Source organism: Canis aureus, chromosome 31 (genome assembly GCF_053574225.1).
Source record: "Canis aureus isolate CA01 chromosome 31, VMU_Caureus_v.1.0, whole genome shotgun sequence".
Taxonomy (NCBI): domain Eukaryota; kingdom Metazoa; phylum Chordata; class Mammalia; order Carnivora; family Canidae; genus Canis; species Canis aureus.
In genome coordinates this window covers 5,004,885-5,018,831 of record NC_135641.1, presented here as the reverse complement: position 1 = coordinate 5,018,831, position 13,947 = coordinate 5,004,885, and the positions used below count along the sequence as shown (strand labels likewise).

General features: G+C 45.0%; 1 protein-coding gene across 6 annotated transcripts in view; it reads left to right on the top strand.

The window, feature by feature from the left end:
- TRIO (trio Rho guanine nucleotide exchange factor) overlaps nt 1-13,947 on the top strand; it is a 354,258-nt gene that overhangs the window by 179,159 nt on the left and 161,152 nt on the right. For all 6 annotated transcript variants that reach the window (XM_077879549.1, XM_077879552.1, XM_077879550.1 and 3 more), the window contains exon 11: nt 13,070-13,261. In XM_077879549.1, the coding sequence (XP_077735675.1) occupies nt 13,070-13,261 (192 nt within the window). The remainder of the gene's footprint in view (nt 1-13,069; nt 13,262-13,947) is intronic.

The window sequence follows — 13,947 nt, the reverse complement described above, 5'->3', positions numbered from 1 at the left end:
GTAATGCTCAGATTTGAGAGTGAGGTTGTCCTTGCTTGCGCAGACAGATGATTTCTTCTGTTGGCTGTGTCATAAAATAAGGTGTTCTTGATACCAAAAAAAAAAAAAAAAAAAAAAATTGCCCTGGATGTTTTGCCTTATTTACTATACCCATGCCTGTTGACTAATTTGTGAGATTTCAACTTATAATCAGACAATAATGGTTCTTCTTGCATTTCTGTAATGATGGGCCAGCCTCTCTTGTCCCTTTCTAGTTCTTTTAAATGTGTGTGCTTAGAAACAGGATGCAGGGTGCATAGTGTGTTTAGGGCACGGGAGTTGTGGAGTTGGTGCATTGGCTATAATGTTCACTAGCTGTGTCATTTGGAAAAGTCTTGTCATTTCTAAGATTAACTTTCTTATCTGGAAAGTAGGCACAGTAAATTCTTATAGAGAGGAACTCAGGTAAGTATGTGGCAGCATCATATAAAGCACCCATGTAATGATCAGACCAGGTCTTTTCTAAACATATTATTTGGTAAATGTGCTTTTTGTTTTGTGTTTTGAAAGAAAGTGGAGTGAAGCAGGGAGAAATTACAGTAACACAGTGTTGTGTGTGCATGTATCTATTCCATAGTATGTGGAAATTATAAGGAAGGTAGGGGAAAAGTTACTTTAAAAACAAGTTGTCTGGTTAGGATGCATCCAAATACATTGTGGTAAAACCTGAGGACCATCAAAAGACAAAGTCCTAAAAACAAGAAGAGAAATGACAAAACAACCCATGAGAAGGCCTATTAGAAAGACAGCTGACTTCTTGGGGCACTGGAGTGGTGTAGTCAGTTGAGCATCAGACTCTTGGTTTCAGCTCAGGTCCTGATCTTGGGTCATGAGGTCGACCCCCACGTCGGGCTATGAGCTCAGTGGCGAGTCTGCTTGGGACTCACTCTCTCCCTCTGCCCTTCCCTGCCTCTGTCTCTCTCTCTCTCTCTCTCTCTCGCAAATAAAAAAATAAACCTTTAGGGATGAAAAAAAAAAAAAGACAGCCCACCAGGAACCAAATTCTGGAAGCTGGTAGAGTAATCTGAAGGTAAATTACCTCTGAACCTGGAATTGCAGCTCCAGCTGAACTGTTGTTCAGTGATGAGGATAAAATGTAGATCGAGACAGAGTTTACTACTCAGATACTTACCAGAAGAACTAAAGCATGTAGTTTATTTTTTTAAAAGATTTCAGAGAAAGAGAAAGTGCACGTGCATGTGAGTTGGGGAAGGGGCAGAGGGAGAAGAATCCCAAGCAGACTCCCTACTAAGCGTGGAGCCCTACAGGTCAGGCTTGTGACCCTGAGATCATGACCTTAGCTGAAAACAAGAGTAGGACACTCCACCGACTGCACCAGGTGCCCCAAAGCAAGAAGTAAGATGAACGGAAGCCCCCCCCTGTAATATGAATGCTGCAAGCACAGTGACATGTTTTTTTTTTTCTTTTCTTTCTTTTTTTTTTTTTTTGCTTCTCTATCACTGACACCTAGAACAGTGCCTGGCATATTTAAGTGATGAGCTGATATTTATCATTTGATAAACTAATTCATTTGAATTAGTTAATAAAAATTGGTTAATAAAAAGGCAAGTATGAGAAGAAAGGACTGGGATCAAGAAAGAGCACAGAAATTGGTAAATATATCTGTAAATTCAAGGATTAACCATTTAAACCATAGGCAGTGGATTTGGAGGTAAAAACAGGATGACACTAAAGTCCATGGGAGATGGAAGTGGGTTCTGAGGAGGAGGAGGTATGCTTACCTGACACTTGTAAACTCAGGTGCACCTTAACACTTTAGAGTGACCACTTACAGTCTAGGGATAGAAGTGTCGCTTCCTTGTAAGCATAGCAGGAAAAGAAATACAGAAAACTGGGCAAGTAACAAATCGTGGAATTGTTAGTAGAAGCAAGAGAAACAAGAAAAACAAAAATAATGACAGAAATCACAGAATAAGGTGTAGTAATTTGCTTGTAAGTATCAGTAATTACAGTAAATGCAAAATAGATTTTACTGGTGAAGAGACTAAAGATTCTCTGATTATCTCTTAAAAATCATGCTATTACTTTCAGAGGGCACAATTAAAACATAAATACCCAGGAAGGGTGAAACTATATGGCTTACTAGATTAAGATCCACCAGGCAGATACTAACAAAAATAAAACTGATTTAGGAATATTAACATTAAGCAAATAAGCTGGAAAATATAAAACATTAGAAATCAAGAGGTTCTTCCCTTATAAAAGGGGGAGTGTCAGTACATATCCACCAATGTGGTTCTTATCTGTAAGTCAACATAGGCAGGACTAAACTGTAGGTGTATGTGGTGGGTTTTGCACAACAGAGGGTTCCGGTGCACACAGGTTTGGGAAATCGAATCTGGGACAGAGTTAGGGAATGACAAAACAGCCTGCATTTAAATCTTATTCAGTCTTATTCAGTGAAAATATCTTCTCTACATGTCTTCACATACAAAGGAAAACTCACAATCCCGGACTTTCTGCTTTCTTGCTCTCAAGGAGCAGGAAAAGATTGTGTGTTCAGCAGCCTTATCCCAACCCTTATCCCAATGCATCTTTGGAGCATTTTTCTTGCCTGTGTTATGTGTGGTGTCCCTACTTCATGCCTGTTGGAAAATAATTTTGTCTTTCTTTCATAGAAACAATGTGAAAAAGGTGCTCTTATCTGACCGTCAGTTTTTCCATGTGATAAGCTACTGCTGTGGCCGATGCGGTTTGGGGATGGATATGAAATTTGTGTCATATGAGCAAAGACTTCAGGCTCCAAATAAAGTAGGAGGCAGAGCTGCAAACAATCAGGCTCTGGAGATAGAGGTTGCCCCCTCGAGTAGCATGGTCAGCCATGACATAGGCTGGGCTGCCCCTCACCCCTTCCCACGCCTTCCTGAGCTTGCTCCAATAGGGAGGAGAATGGTCTACTGAGTGTCCTCTTGTGTCCAGCACCCCATCAACCTGTCTCCCTCTAGTTCCTATGGTTCCTTCCCTTCTGAATTAAGGAAATCTCTTTTATGGCTAATGCCCTATCTTTTCATGGTAATCTTATTTTCTCTGGTCTAAGCCAGCCATCAAAGCTGTCAACACAGGTTCCCAGAGGGCAGCAAGAGTGGGAAGACTTTCTTTGCAGGAAACATTTCTGCTCACAGGTTTCTAGGGCAACCTGTGGGTTAATGCAGCACCCTGATCTGTGTGTGGTCTGCTCTTCACCCCTGGTTCAGAGAAAGGCAGATGCTTGTTTGCTCCTGCCTCTACCTATCCAGCTGAGTCCCAGTCCTTTCTTACCTCTGCTTTTTGACTCTAGGATTCTCTAAGGGGTGCTCAGCCCTTTTCCCCTTATACCCAAAGTGCTTAACCCCAGATCTGAGCTGTGCATCAAAAGAAGCCTTGAATACAAAACACTTTGTTCACTTTGCAAACATCTGCACCCACTTTCCCTCTCTCTGGTTTTCGGATACCAGCCACGTGCTGATGCATTCTGATGGGCCCTGGGAGGGTAGATGACACAGGATGGGCAGGCAGTAGGCCAGACCGAGTCCTTCTGAGTAAGCATAGCCATCTGTTAGAGGGCTTTCCCTGGCAGCTGTTGATGTCTCAGCAAAGGCCAGCGGTTAGTAAAATTCCCCTTGGTGACAGGAAGATCTTAGAAGCCGTCATGGGGGGCATCAGACCACAAGTGGCCTGTGAGGCTGGAGGCTACCAAGCTCCGCCCTAAATGTGGCCACACCCCCACATGTGTCTCCACCCCCTGGCCCTCCCTTGGTCCTCCAGTTATGACCTCTATTCCTGGCATCTTCAGTTTCTCCCTCTCTTAGTTCTTTTCTTTCCATCCCTACGTATATATAGGCCTTCCCCTCTCTTGAAGAATGTCATCTGATTCTTCTGTTTCTGAGCTACCTGTTGGCTGCAGAAGGCTGTTGTGCCACATAAAGTGCCTCTCATGGCCCGCTGCCTCCCACAGTACAGCTTTCCTCGTCTCCAGTCACTTGGCACACAGCAAGTGCCACACCTGCCATGGCTCAGAGGAGGTGTTCAGCAGTCTGTTGTAGTTGACCGTGGACTGTCATCCGGCCAATTCCATAATCCCCTCATTGTGGAGTGAAAAATCTCTCATCTTTCCCGTCCACAAATATGTAGTGACCACCTATTAGGTGCTAGGCTCCAAGGAGTTGGTAGGGGAGCTCTCGCCTGTGTGCATGGAGACATTACAGATGCAGAGAACGCCCCATGAACCACATCAAGCTCGTTCTAGATGCACTTAGCTCTGCCTCAGAGTACACCATCAGGTTGCGAAGATAGACGGACCCCCTGTGGGAGGAAAACCAGCCACTAATACAGTGATGGGAGGGTGCATAAGACCTGAAGACATAGGGTGGACTTCTCCTGGGCCCTCTGCCTCGTTTCATAAAGGTTGTGTTTCACTCATATTTTACACTTGATGTTAGCCAAAAAGGCTGAGCAGCACCGTTTTACTTGTATGTTAAGCCAGAAGAGGTCTTGGCCACAAGACAGCTCCATAAGGAGTCTGGCTTTATTAAGATCTTGTGCAGCACCTTTGGTCTGGACAAATGGCCCTGGTATCGATGCAAGATTGCGCCTCCTGTTTGTAGCTTCCTTTGTGGGAGTGCTTTGGCTCTTGGAAAGGAACACAGCCTCCCTGTGGCTTCAGCACAGGTGAATGAGGCAGTGACCTTCCCTACCTTTTCCCTGTCCTTGACTGCTGTCTGTCAAAATGAATCACAATAGGAGTGCTTATGGCAGAGATCTAAGTTTCTATTTTAAATTTATGTTATTTTTTGGACAGGATGGCCTTTGGAGGCCTCTTAAGTATGGGAGCAGAGGTACATAAGAGCCTTGTTCCATTTTCTGAAACATATTCACAAAAGTAAAACACATTTGGGGGTTGAAGGAGAAGAAAATTGCTTTTCGCCGTTCTTTAAAGTTGGTTAGTTTGTTTCTTAGGGTTGCAATTTGAAGGGTCCTTTCTAAAATCAGTTCTAAATTTGAGATCTAGAATTAGCAATTTATTTGATATACTTTTCTTATAGTCTCTTCAAAACAATGAGTTGTGGCATATGATGAAATAACAGATACAAGAAGGAAGTGGTGAAAGTCTTATGGTTGAATTCATTTAAAATGTACTAAATATAGATTTATTATGTAGAACAATTGTGGTGTTCTGGGAAGGAGGAACCTGAGAACAAGTCGGGTTAACTTTGGTGTGAGCCAGTTGGGCAGCCTGGCCTAGCTTCTGCAGGATGCGAGACTTCATTGCAGGAGCCGCTGGTGTGGGGCTTTATCTCCAGCGCTGCTGTAGCTACATCAGGAAGCACTCGGATCAGTTTTGCATGCAGTGTTGCAGAGCTGAGAACCTCTTCTCTACTAATCTGAAGACCTAACCCTACTTTATTTTGTACAGTGATTGTGAGTAGCTATTTCCTATTGCATGAGCAGGTGCTGGTGAATCTATAGGGTGTGGCATTGGCAACCGTGTTGCATTTTCATGCAGGGGCTTTAGAGAAGAAATTCGAGCTTTCCCCTTGAAGCTTTCTGCACACAACTGTTGGAAAGGGAGATGCTCTTTGATGGCATTTTCTCTTTTACCTTATAAGTAGATATTCAAGTTAACGTTCCTTTTTAGATTTTAAAAAACTATGATTACAGTAGCTGGTAAAAGTAAAGCCCAGAAAACTGTGGTTCAAGGAAGAAGCCATTTCGAGAGCACAGATTTCTTGAATGTGATTAGTAAATCTGTGGCATAGCATCTTCCCATGGGCAGGTATCCTGTGAGTGCTTAGACTGCCTTCTTTTCTGTCTGCCTATTCTCTAAGATTCAAATCACCTTCTAAAGATGTGATGTATTGTGACAGTCTTCTCCATGAAGCCGTTTCTGTCAACAGCTTTTTATATGTGCCATGCAATTATCTTGTCTTCCAGGATAAAGAAGGGTGGCATTTAGGAAAGCAGGAGACTTTCCATTGGGGCAAGATTTGCAGAAGATAATCAGGCCTTTTCTCTGGTTCCCTGGTCCCTACCAAACTCATTGTCTTCTTTTATGAATACTCTCTGTGCAGCATGTGAACATACAGAATGCTTCCATATTTTTAGCGTGCCCAAAATTTCTGATTTGCCGCAGTTAATAGATCCTCGCTTCTATACCACAGGCTGCCATTTCACAATAGGTTCATTATTTTGATACAAGGTGTGGTGTTTTGTCTTTGTACATAAATTAGTAGTGGACAATTTTGGCCTGATGTTTACTATCAAAGATTTCCTTTAGGTTGACGTGTGCTTACAAGATATCAAATTGCTCTTATTATAGACACTTCTTAAATTTACTAATGCCTTCACTGCTTTTCTGATTATGGGCAGGTTCCTCCTTCTCCGCAAGTCTCAGTGTCTCTAGCTATAAAATGATACCTAACGCCTGCCTTCCCCAGGTAGCTGTGATGACACCATGTAGACAATTGCCTGGCTCCCAGCGGGTGCTCATATGCAGACTCCCTGCCTGGAACCTTCCCCTCTTCTCCTTCCCCAGGATTATTTCTTTGGTAAAATGCTAACGCACACAGATAGCAGTCAGTAGTCCCTATTCCACTGTACTGAGATATGTGCTGTACAGACTTTTCCACTTCTGCTCTTAGTGTTGTGAGTTTTATCATGTTGTAGCGTATTTCAGCTCTGTCTCACCTGTGTGTGTTTTAGGGAGCGGGGTGACAGGCTTGTGTCCTGTGCTTTCCCTTTGTGGATGAAAAGATGATCACTGGGAACTTGTGGGCCTTTTAAATGATTCAGGACACTTGTTTGTTTTGTTTTTTTCCATTAAGGATTTTATTTATTTATTTGAAAATTGAGAGAGCATGAGCAGTAGTGGGGGCAGGGGGAGCAGCAGAGGGAGAAGCAGACTCCCCGCTGAGCAGGGAGCCTGACTTGAGGGTCATCCCAGGACCCCGGGATCATGACCTGAGCCAAAGGCAGATGTTTAACTGACTGAGCCATCCAGGCGCCCCAGGATGCTAGGGATTTTAATACAGATTGTAGATGTACTGGCCCATCATTCTTTTTTTGTTACATTAGTATAAAATACCTTGAAAGTTTTCTATATGCAGACTTCCAGTCTGTTTTTTTTTTTTTTTAATTTTTATTTATTTATTTATGATAGTCACAGAGAGAGAGAGAGAGAGAGGCAGAGACACAGGCAGAGGGAGAAGCAGGCTCCACGCACCGGGAGCCCGACGTGGGATTCGATCCCGGGTCTCCAGGATCGCGCCCTGGGCCAAAGGCAGGCGCCAAACCGCTGCGCCACCCAGGGATCCCCAGTCTGTTGTTTTTTTAAACAAAACAAATAGAATAGAAGTAATCATTCCTTGAAATACTTGGTTCTTCTCCTCTCCTGTATTTTCTGAGATCAAGAAAACCCATCTTTTCCCCTGGATTCTATCTAAATATAGCCTTTGACCATCTTCTGTTGGTCCCAGACCCTAGCAGCTAAGGATCTGTAGAGAAAGGAAGGTTTGATCTGCCCTGCAGTATTTCCTGAATCCTAGCACTTATGCAACTTTAATTTACTTCTCCAGAAAGGAGGAAACCACCCCACCCCCACTCTGGTCCTGGTCCAGCCCTTCTAGTGTCTCCTTTAATCTTCCTCACAGGAATTTGGGCCCACCTCTCAGAGGAGGAACTGGGCCAAAGAGAGATGTCTTTGGGGGATAGGGTGGCAGGCCAGCTGAAGGCAGAAGTCTGCTTTCTTCAGGCTCTGAAACAGTTTCCTGACACCACCTCCCCTTGAGTAGAAATTTAAGGACTACATTTCCCCTTGCAAGAGGAACCCTGGCCTGGACATTTGCGGTTTGAACAATCCCAGCTCTCCTGACTGACTCGGGCAAGTCACTTCCCCTTTGCGCCTTCTTTCCCCACCATCCTTGTGATAGGGCTGCTGCTGGGCACAGGCCAGGGACTCCAAAGTCTGCTTTTATGACCAGTATGCTTACTAGCACATGGAAATCTATTATCTTCTGTGGCAGAAGGATTCGGGATGGGCTCTGTTTACAGAAACACTGCATGCTGACCCTGGCTCCACCAGCCCAGCCTTGGGGCACAGGGAAAGCCCAAGAATTGTCATGTGGGCTCATTTTCTCCAAGTATAAAATGAGCAATGGGGCTAAGTTTATGTTGTGTAGTGTCTCTGAAAATTAAAAAAAATGCACTTGTCATTTGGGACGATTATTGTCTCAGCCTTATCTGTTGATAAAGAGGTAGAAAAGCTTTCAGAAACAAAATGCTTAGTGCTGGGAGGCAGTGTAACCTATCGATCCACTGATCAAATATGAGAGGTAAGCGACTTTATGGCTGTGGTGACAATAAGAAAGAAGGATCTAGCTCTTAAGAAAATGTGTGTGCGCGCAGCATAAAGTGTGATGCTCTGTTAGCTTCTTTTAGCACCGAGGCCCCATCGTGCTCCCCAGAGATACAGAGCATGCTTCCTCGGGGAGGCTCTGTAGGGTTGGGAAGGCCAGGTCTCCATAAAGCCATCACCCCCAGAAGAGTCACCCCAAATTGAGCCTCTGAGAGTCAGAGATCCTTTGTAGGCAAAGTATGCAGAACCTTCATGGCCGGAGCCTGATGCTAATAGCTGAGCTTCACAAGGAGAGCTTTCTCTGTGCCTGTGGGGGCTTTACCGAGGGGCCCAGAAGCCAGCCTCATTGGAGGGAAGGTCTAGATGAGAGAATTGTGGGAATGCCCAAGGATTATCCACAGGTGAAAGTTGTCTATTGTTTTTTGTTCTTTTTTAGTCTGCTATATGTATGTGTATTATATACACACACACATATAGCTGACCCTTGAACAACATGGGGATTAGGGAGACTGACTGACCTCCCTCCCCTGCCCCCATGCAGTGGAAAGTCCACATATGATTTTTTTTAAAGATTTTTTTTTTAAGATTTTTAAATTGATCTCTACACCCAACCTGCGGCCCAGACCCAAAACCACAAGATCAAGAGTCTCATGTTCTACCAATTGAGCCAGCCAGGAGTTTCAGAAATCCATGTTGAACTTTTGACTCCCCCCAAAGCTTATCTAATAGCCTACTGCTGACTGGAAGCCTTACTGATCACGTAAGTAGCCAATTAACGTATTCCGTGTGTGTGTGTGTGTGTGTGTGTGTGTGTGTGTGTGTGTGTGTAAAATGTACTGTATTCTTACAGTAGAGTAAGCTAGAGAAAAAATATTAATAAAATCATAAGGAAAGTATATTTGCAATACTATAATCATCAAAAAATCCACATATATATGGACTGTACAGTTACAACATGTTCAAGGGTCAACTGTATAAGCATATACACTTTTTAAAAAAAGATTTGTCCGTTCATTAGAGACAGAGAGCGAGTGCAAGTTGCGGTGGGGGTGGGGGGAGGCAGAAGGAGGAGAGAAATCCTCAAGTAGACTCCCTGCTGAGCCCAGGACCCTGAGATCATGACCTCAGCCCACATCAAGAGTTGGCCACCTAACTAACTGAGCCACCACCCAGGCACCCCTGAACACATACACTTTTCAACTTTATTTTTTAGATAAGTTTTAGATTTACAGAAAAATTGTTAAGATGATACTGAGAGTTCCCATAGCTCGCCCCCTGCTCCCCCTACAATTACTGTTAGGGTGTGTTAGCTGATACTGATGTATTTTTATTGGTGTTGATAGCATCCTAATTGTTTCCCTCATCAGGACACTTCTCATTCGTACTTCACTCCCCCATCATTTGTCCATAACGCGGTGATGCTCTCCAGCCTGCAGCTCAGAGGTGGTGTACCAAGTCAGTGATGTGACTGGTATTGGAACTCGGGCCCAGCATCTGGAATCTCCGAGTGGTTTGATACCCGTGTGTGGAGGGCTCCTTGGTGTCCCCGTCCTCCCTGGTAGGTTGCCAGGCTGTGCCTAGGCGATGTGGAGGTCCGGAGTTGCAAAGGATGAAGAGTGGACGTTTGTGTCAAACGTACTTCTGTTGCCACAAAACTCTTCTGAAGTGGGCCAATTCTCTGTCTCTGGTCCATGCAGGAATTGTGATAACTTAGCTTTCAAATATGTCCCATCGAGTATACGGACAGCTCTTTAACTGCGCTGTTAAGTCCTGCAGTCAGATTGGAAACTGCACTTCCAGATCATTTCAGGTAATTGTTCCCAAAGACTGTAAAATGTACATGTGTGCATTTTCCAAGTCTGGCCATAGTTAGAATATTTCAAGCGATTGTTTGACATCTCTTCACTCGTTTCTAAAAGACTTCTGAAAGATCCTATGTTAATAGTGCAGAATACCAAGAAGGAAAGTCCCCTGGAAGTGGTTTTTGAGGTTGGCAAGGAGACTATCGTGTGGACCAGTGTCTGAAAGCCCGTTTGCAGGAGCCCCCGGAGCTGAGCAATCTGGGGGGTTGTCAAAGGCACAGGCTCTGCATTCAGACCTGGGTGAGTCCCTCCTCTGAGCATCCATGTCTCCGTTTCCTCACCTGTGGAAGGAAGTGCCACCTAATCCTTGCACCTAATCCTTGGGTTAGGATTAGACCCAAGGCCCAGGCAGTGCTCATGGCTGTGACACACAGAGAGCAGGGTGATGATAAAACCATAGACGGACTCTTTGTTGGTTTTTATTGACACTTTCAATCCCCTGCAGATACGGTACCCCCGCTTATAGGGAGCTGGGGGATGGACTGCCTCTGCCCCGTGCTGATGCCTGGGCTGCCCACTGCTGCTAATGTGCATCATGTTCATCCTCACTGAGGCCATCTCGTGCCTATCATGCTGTATTTACACTTGTTTAGAAGTTGGTGTTTTGTTTTATTTTTTTTAAACTTGCAGGCAAGTTGGAAGTACAGTGCAAAGAAATCTGACCTCTCCCCGGAGCCACTGACTTTAGCACGTGTTTCCTACCAGGACAGGGCATTCTGCTGCATGCTCATGATGCTGCTACGTGATCAGGAAATGAACACGGCAGCAGGCTTACCCGCTAGCCCTCGGACCCCAGTGCTTAGTCACCTGTGGCACTGGCTTGTCCTGCCTCCCGGGTCCTGGAGTCTGTAGCACCTCCTTGGTTGTTCCTCAGCTTTGATGACCTGACACTTGGGAAGATGGCAAGCCTGTTATTTTGGAGAACGCTCCTCACTCTGGGTTTGTCTGACGTTTCATCATGAACAAATTCGGTTACACGTACATCTTTGCTCTGGCATATTAAGGGTGTGTGTTGCTATGTCTGTCTTGTATCTTCCCCCCCTGCCCCGATCGGCACCTGATCTTAATTCGTCCTGTTACCTGTGGTATCACTTTGATCTCTGGGTTAAAGTGGTTTCTGCCAGATTTCTTCATTGTATGATGAGTCTCCTCCTTCCTTTTGTAATTAGTAAGCACTTCATGGGGAGCTACTTTGAAATTCTATAAAGAGCCCATTCCTCATCCAATTTTATGTATTACATCTGTATGGACTCGTATGGGCTCGTGGTTTCCACGAGTTGTATCTGGTGGGTTATACTCTGTTACCATCATTGTTTGCTCTCACTTTGTCCTGATTTGGCCATGGGAGCCTCTTCAAGCTGTCTTCTGTGTCCTGACCTACCCATGTTGTTCTTACTTTGGATACACTAAGGTGTTTTTGGATACACTAAGGTGTTTCAGACTCCAACCCCCTACTCCTTGACTCAGCTGTATCTCCAGGAGCCCTGGTGCCTGCAAGAGGAGAAGGCTGATTACAGGTGGAAATCTGGGTGCTAAGCGTGGTTTATTGCTGTGGGGCCGCTGCTGCTCCTGGGTCTTCGCAGGGGACAGAGGGAGAGAGGATGTGTGAGTGCGTGTATACAAACACGCATATTCATTCATCTGTGAAAACCACATATTCATACCCATACCTCTCATTTGAGCCCAGTGCCATAGGGTTAGCTCAGCTCTTCTCCTTTTCCATATTTTTAAGTCGCTTCTCTGAAGTAAGGACCCTGTGTCTTATTATCCTTAACCTGTTGCTTAGTAGATGAATGTCCCTGGTTGTCACCAGTCTGCCCAGTGGGAAGCTGCCCACTCAGGGGTACCCTGGTCCTTCCTCAGCCTCAGGTGCTCAGCGGGGACACCGCCCCACACTCTGGGCCACTCCTGAGGCACCCACCCTGCTCAGCTCGAGGGCTGCCATGCTGGAGAAGGATGAAGGACTCACCCTCATTCTCAGAGGGCCCGCAGCCTGCTCTGCGGCCTTCCCAGAAGGCCTTCCCCCTGTTCCCACACTGCACCGAAGCCCTGCCTCCTGTCTCAGCTGCCCCGGGCCCTGCCGGCCAGCTCTCTCTTCCGCAGTTCCGTGAACAGTCAGGTCTCCAGCAGACATCTTGATTCGTGGAATCCATTTGCAGCCTTTCATGTATCATGAATTAAAATGGAGTAATTTTCAAAGTATTTTTGACACCTATTTACACATTGCTTTCAGCTACTTTATATAAACCATTATGATTATTTTCTTTATCTCAAAAAAATATGTGCTCTTAAGTAGAAAAAAGATAAGCACAGAATTACCAATAAGTAGAAACATGGTAAGAAGATAGTAGCTTGTATTTGCAACCTAACCTTTCCACTTGCACTTGGGGAATTATAAAATCGTACATCATACTGAGAGACAAAATTGGAACTCTGCACTCAGTCACAAAACTGGAAGAGAAAGTGAAGTGGGCATTTGTGTTCTGTGCTGTCTTCTGGACATGGAGCAGCAAGGAACTGAAGGCCCTCTATGAGTCATGGGACAGCCAGAAGCTGCCTACAGATACCCCACCATTGCTGTAGATGGAAGGGCTTTGCCAGAGGGCTCAGAGTTTAACCGTCTAGAGCAGTAATGGGAAAAGCTGCTGATTTGAGCTCCTAGAATTATCTCTTCCCATCATTTTTTTTCCTATTGAATTTACCGAAATGATCAGGAATGTCCCAAACTGACTCAGTTGCAGTCTGTTATGATGACCAGCTGGGGTTTAAAAAAAAAAAAAAATTCACCTTCTGTTTCTCTGGATTTTCTTTCGTGCAGAACACATATACCAACGCAGATAAGTTACTAGAAGCAGCAGAACAGCTGGCTCAGACCGGGGAATGTGACCCAGAAGAGATTTATCAGGCTGCGCATCAGCTTGAAGACCGGATACAAGATTTTGTTCGGCGCGTAGAGCAGCGCAAGATCCTGCTGGACATGTCAGTGTCGTTTCATAGCCACGTCAAGGAGGTAAGGTGTCAGGATGCACAAAGGAGCCTGGGTCTGAGAGGCTCTGAGAACCCCTTGGGGAGAGTGTGGACCGCTTGTGGTGTGAGAAAGCAGACCAGGCCTGTTTGCACTGAGCAGCTTGGCGTGGACAGGGCCGTGCTGGGCTTCTTGCTGGTCTTCCTAGTCTCCAGCATCACAAGTATAGGTGTGCCTCTGCCGGGGGTGGTGGAAGCCAGTGTGTCTGCAGGGGTGGATCCGAGAGGGCTGGGCTGGCTAAGGAGAGGTGTGGGGCTGTAGGTGAGTGGGGAAATGTAGGGCCAAAGGGGCTGCTTTTACATTGGAGAGAGGCTGGAGCATGTCCACTTCAGCCTCAGTAAACAGCCTGCATGTACATTGTGGTCAGAGCTGGGTTTCCTTTCTGTGTTAGTCTGTCATGTGGCCAACATCATGGTTGACTTCTGATTTTATCAGACTGTGTAATTGCGTGCAGATTCCAATCAAAGTGAATTTTATGTAATATTAAATTTAAATGTACTAAAGCCAACGTAGCCATAATAATATTAATGCTGATGTTGTAGGTATGCCCTTGTTAATACACTGGCCTCATTGTAGAGATAATGTTATTTGGTATATGGAAAATAAGTTGGTACTAATTGTACTTTGTATATGTATTATTCTTAGTAGAAACCCTATAAAATTACAATTAA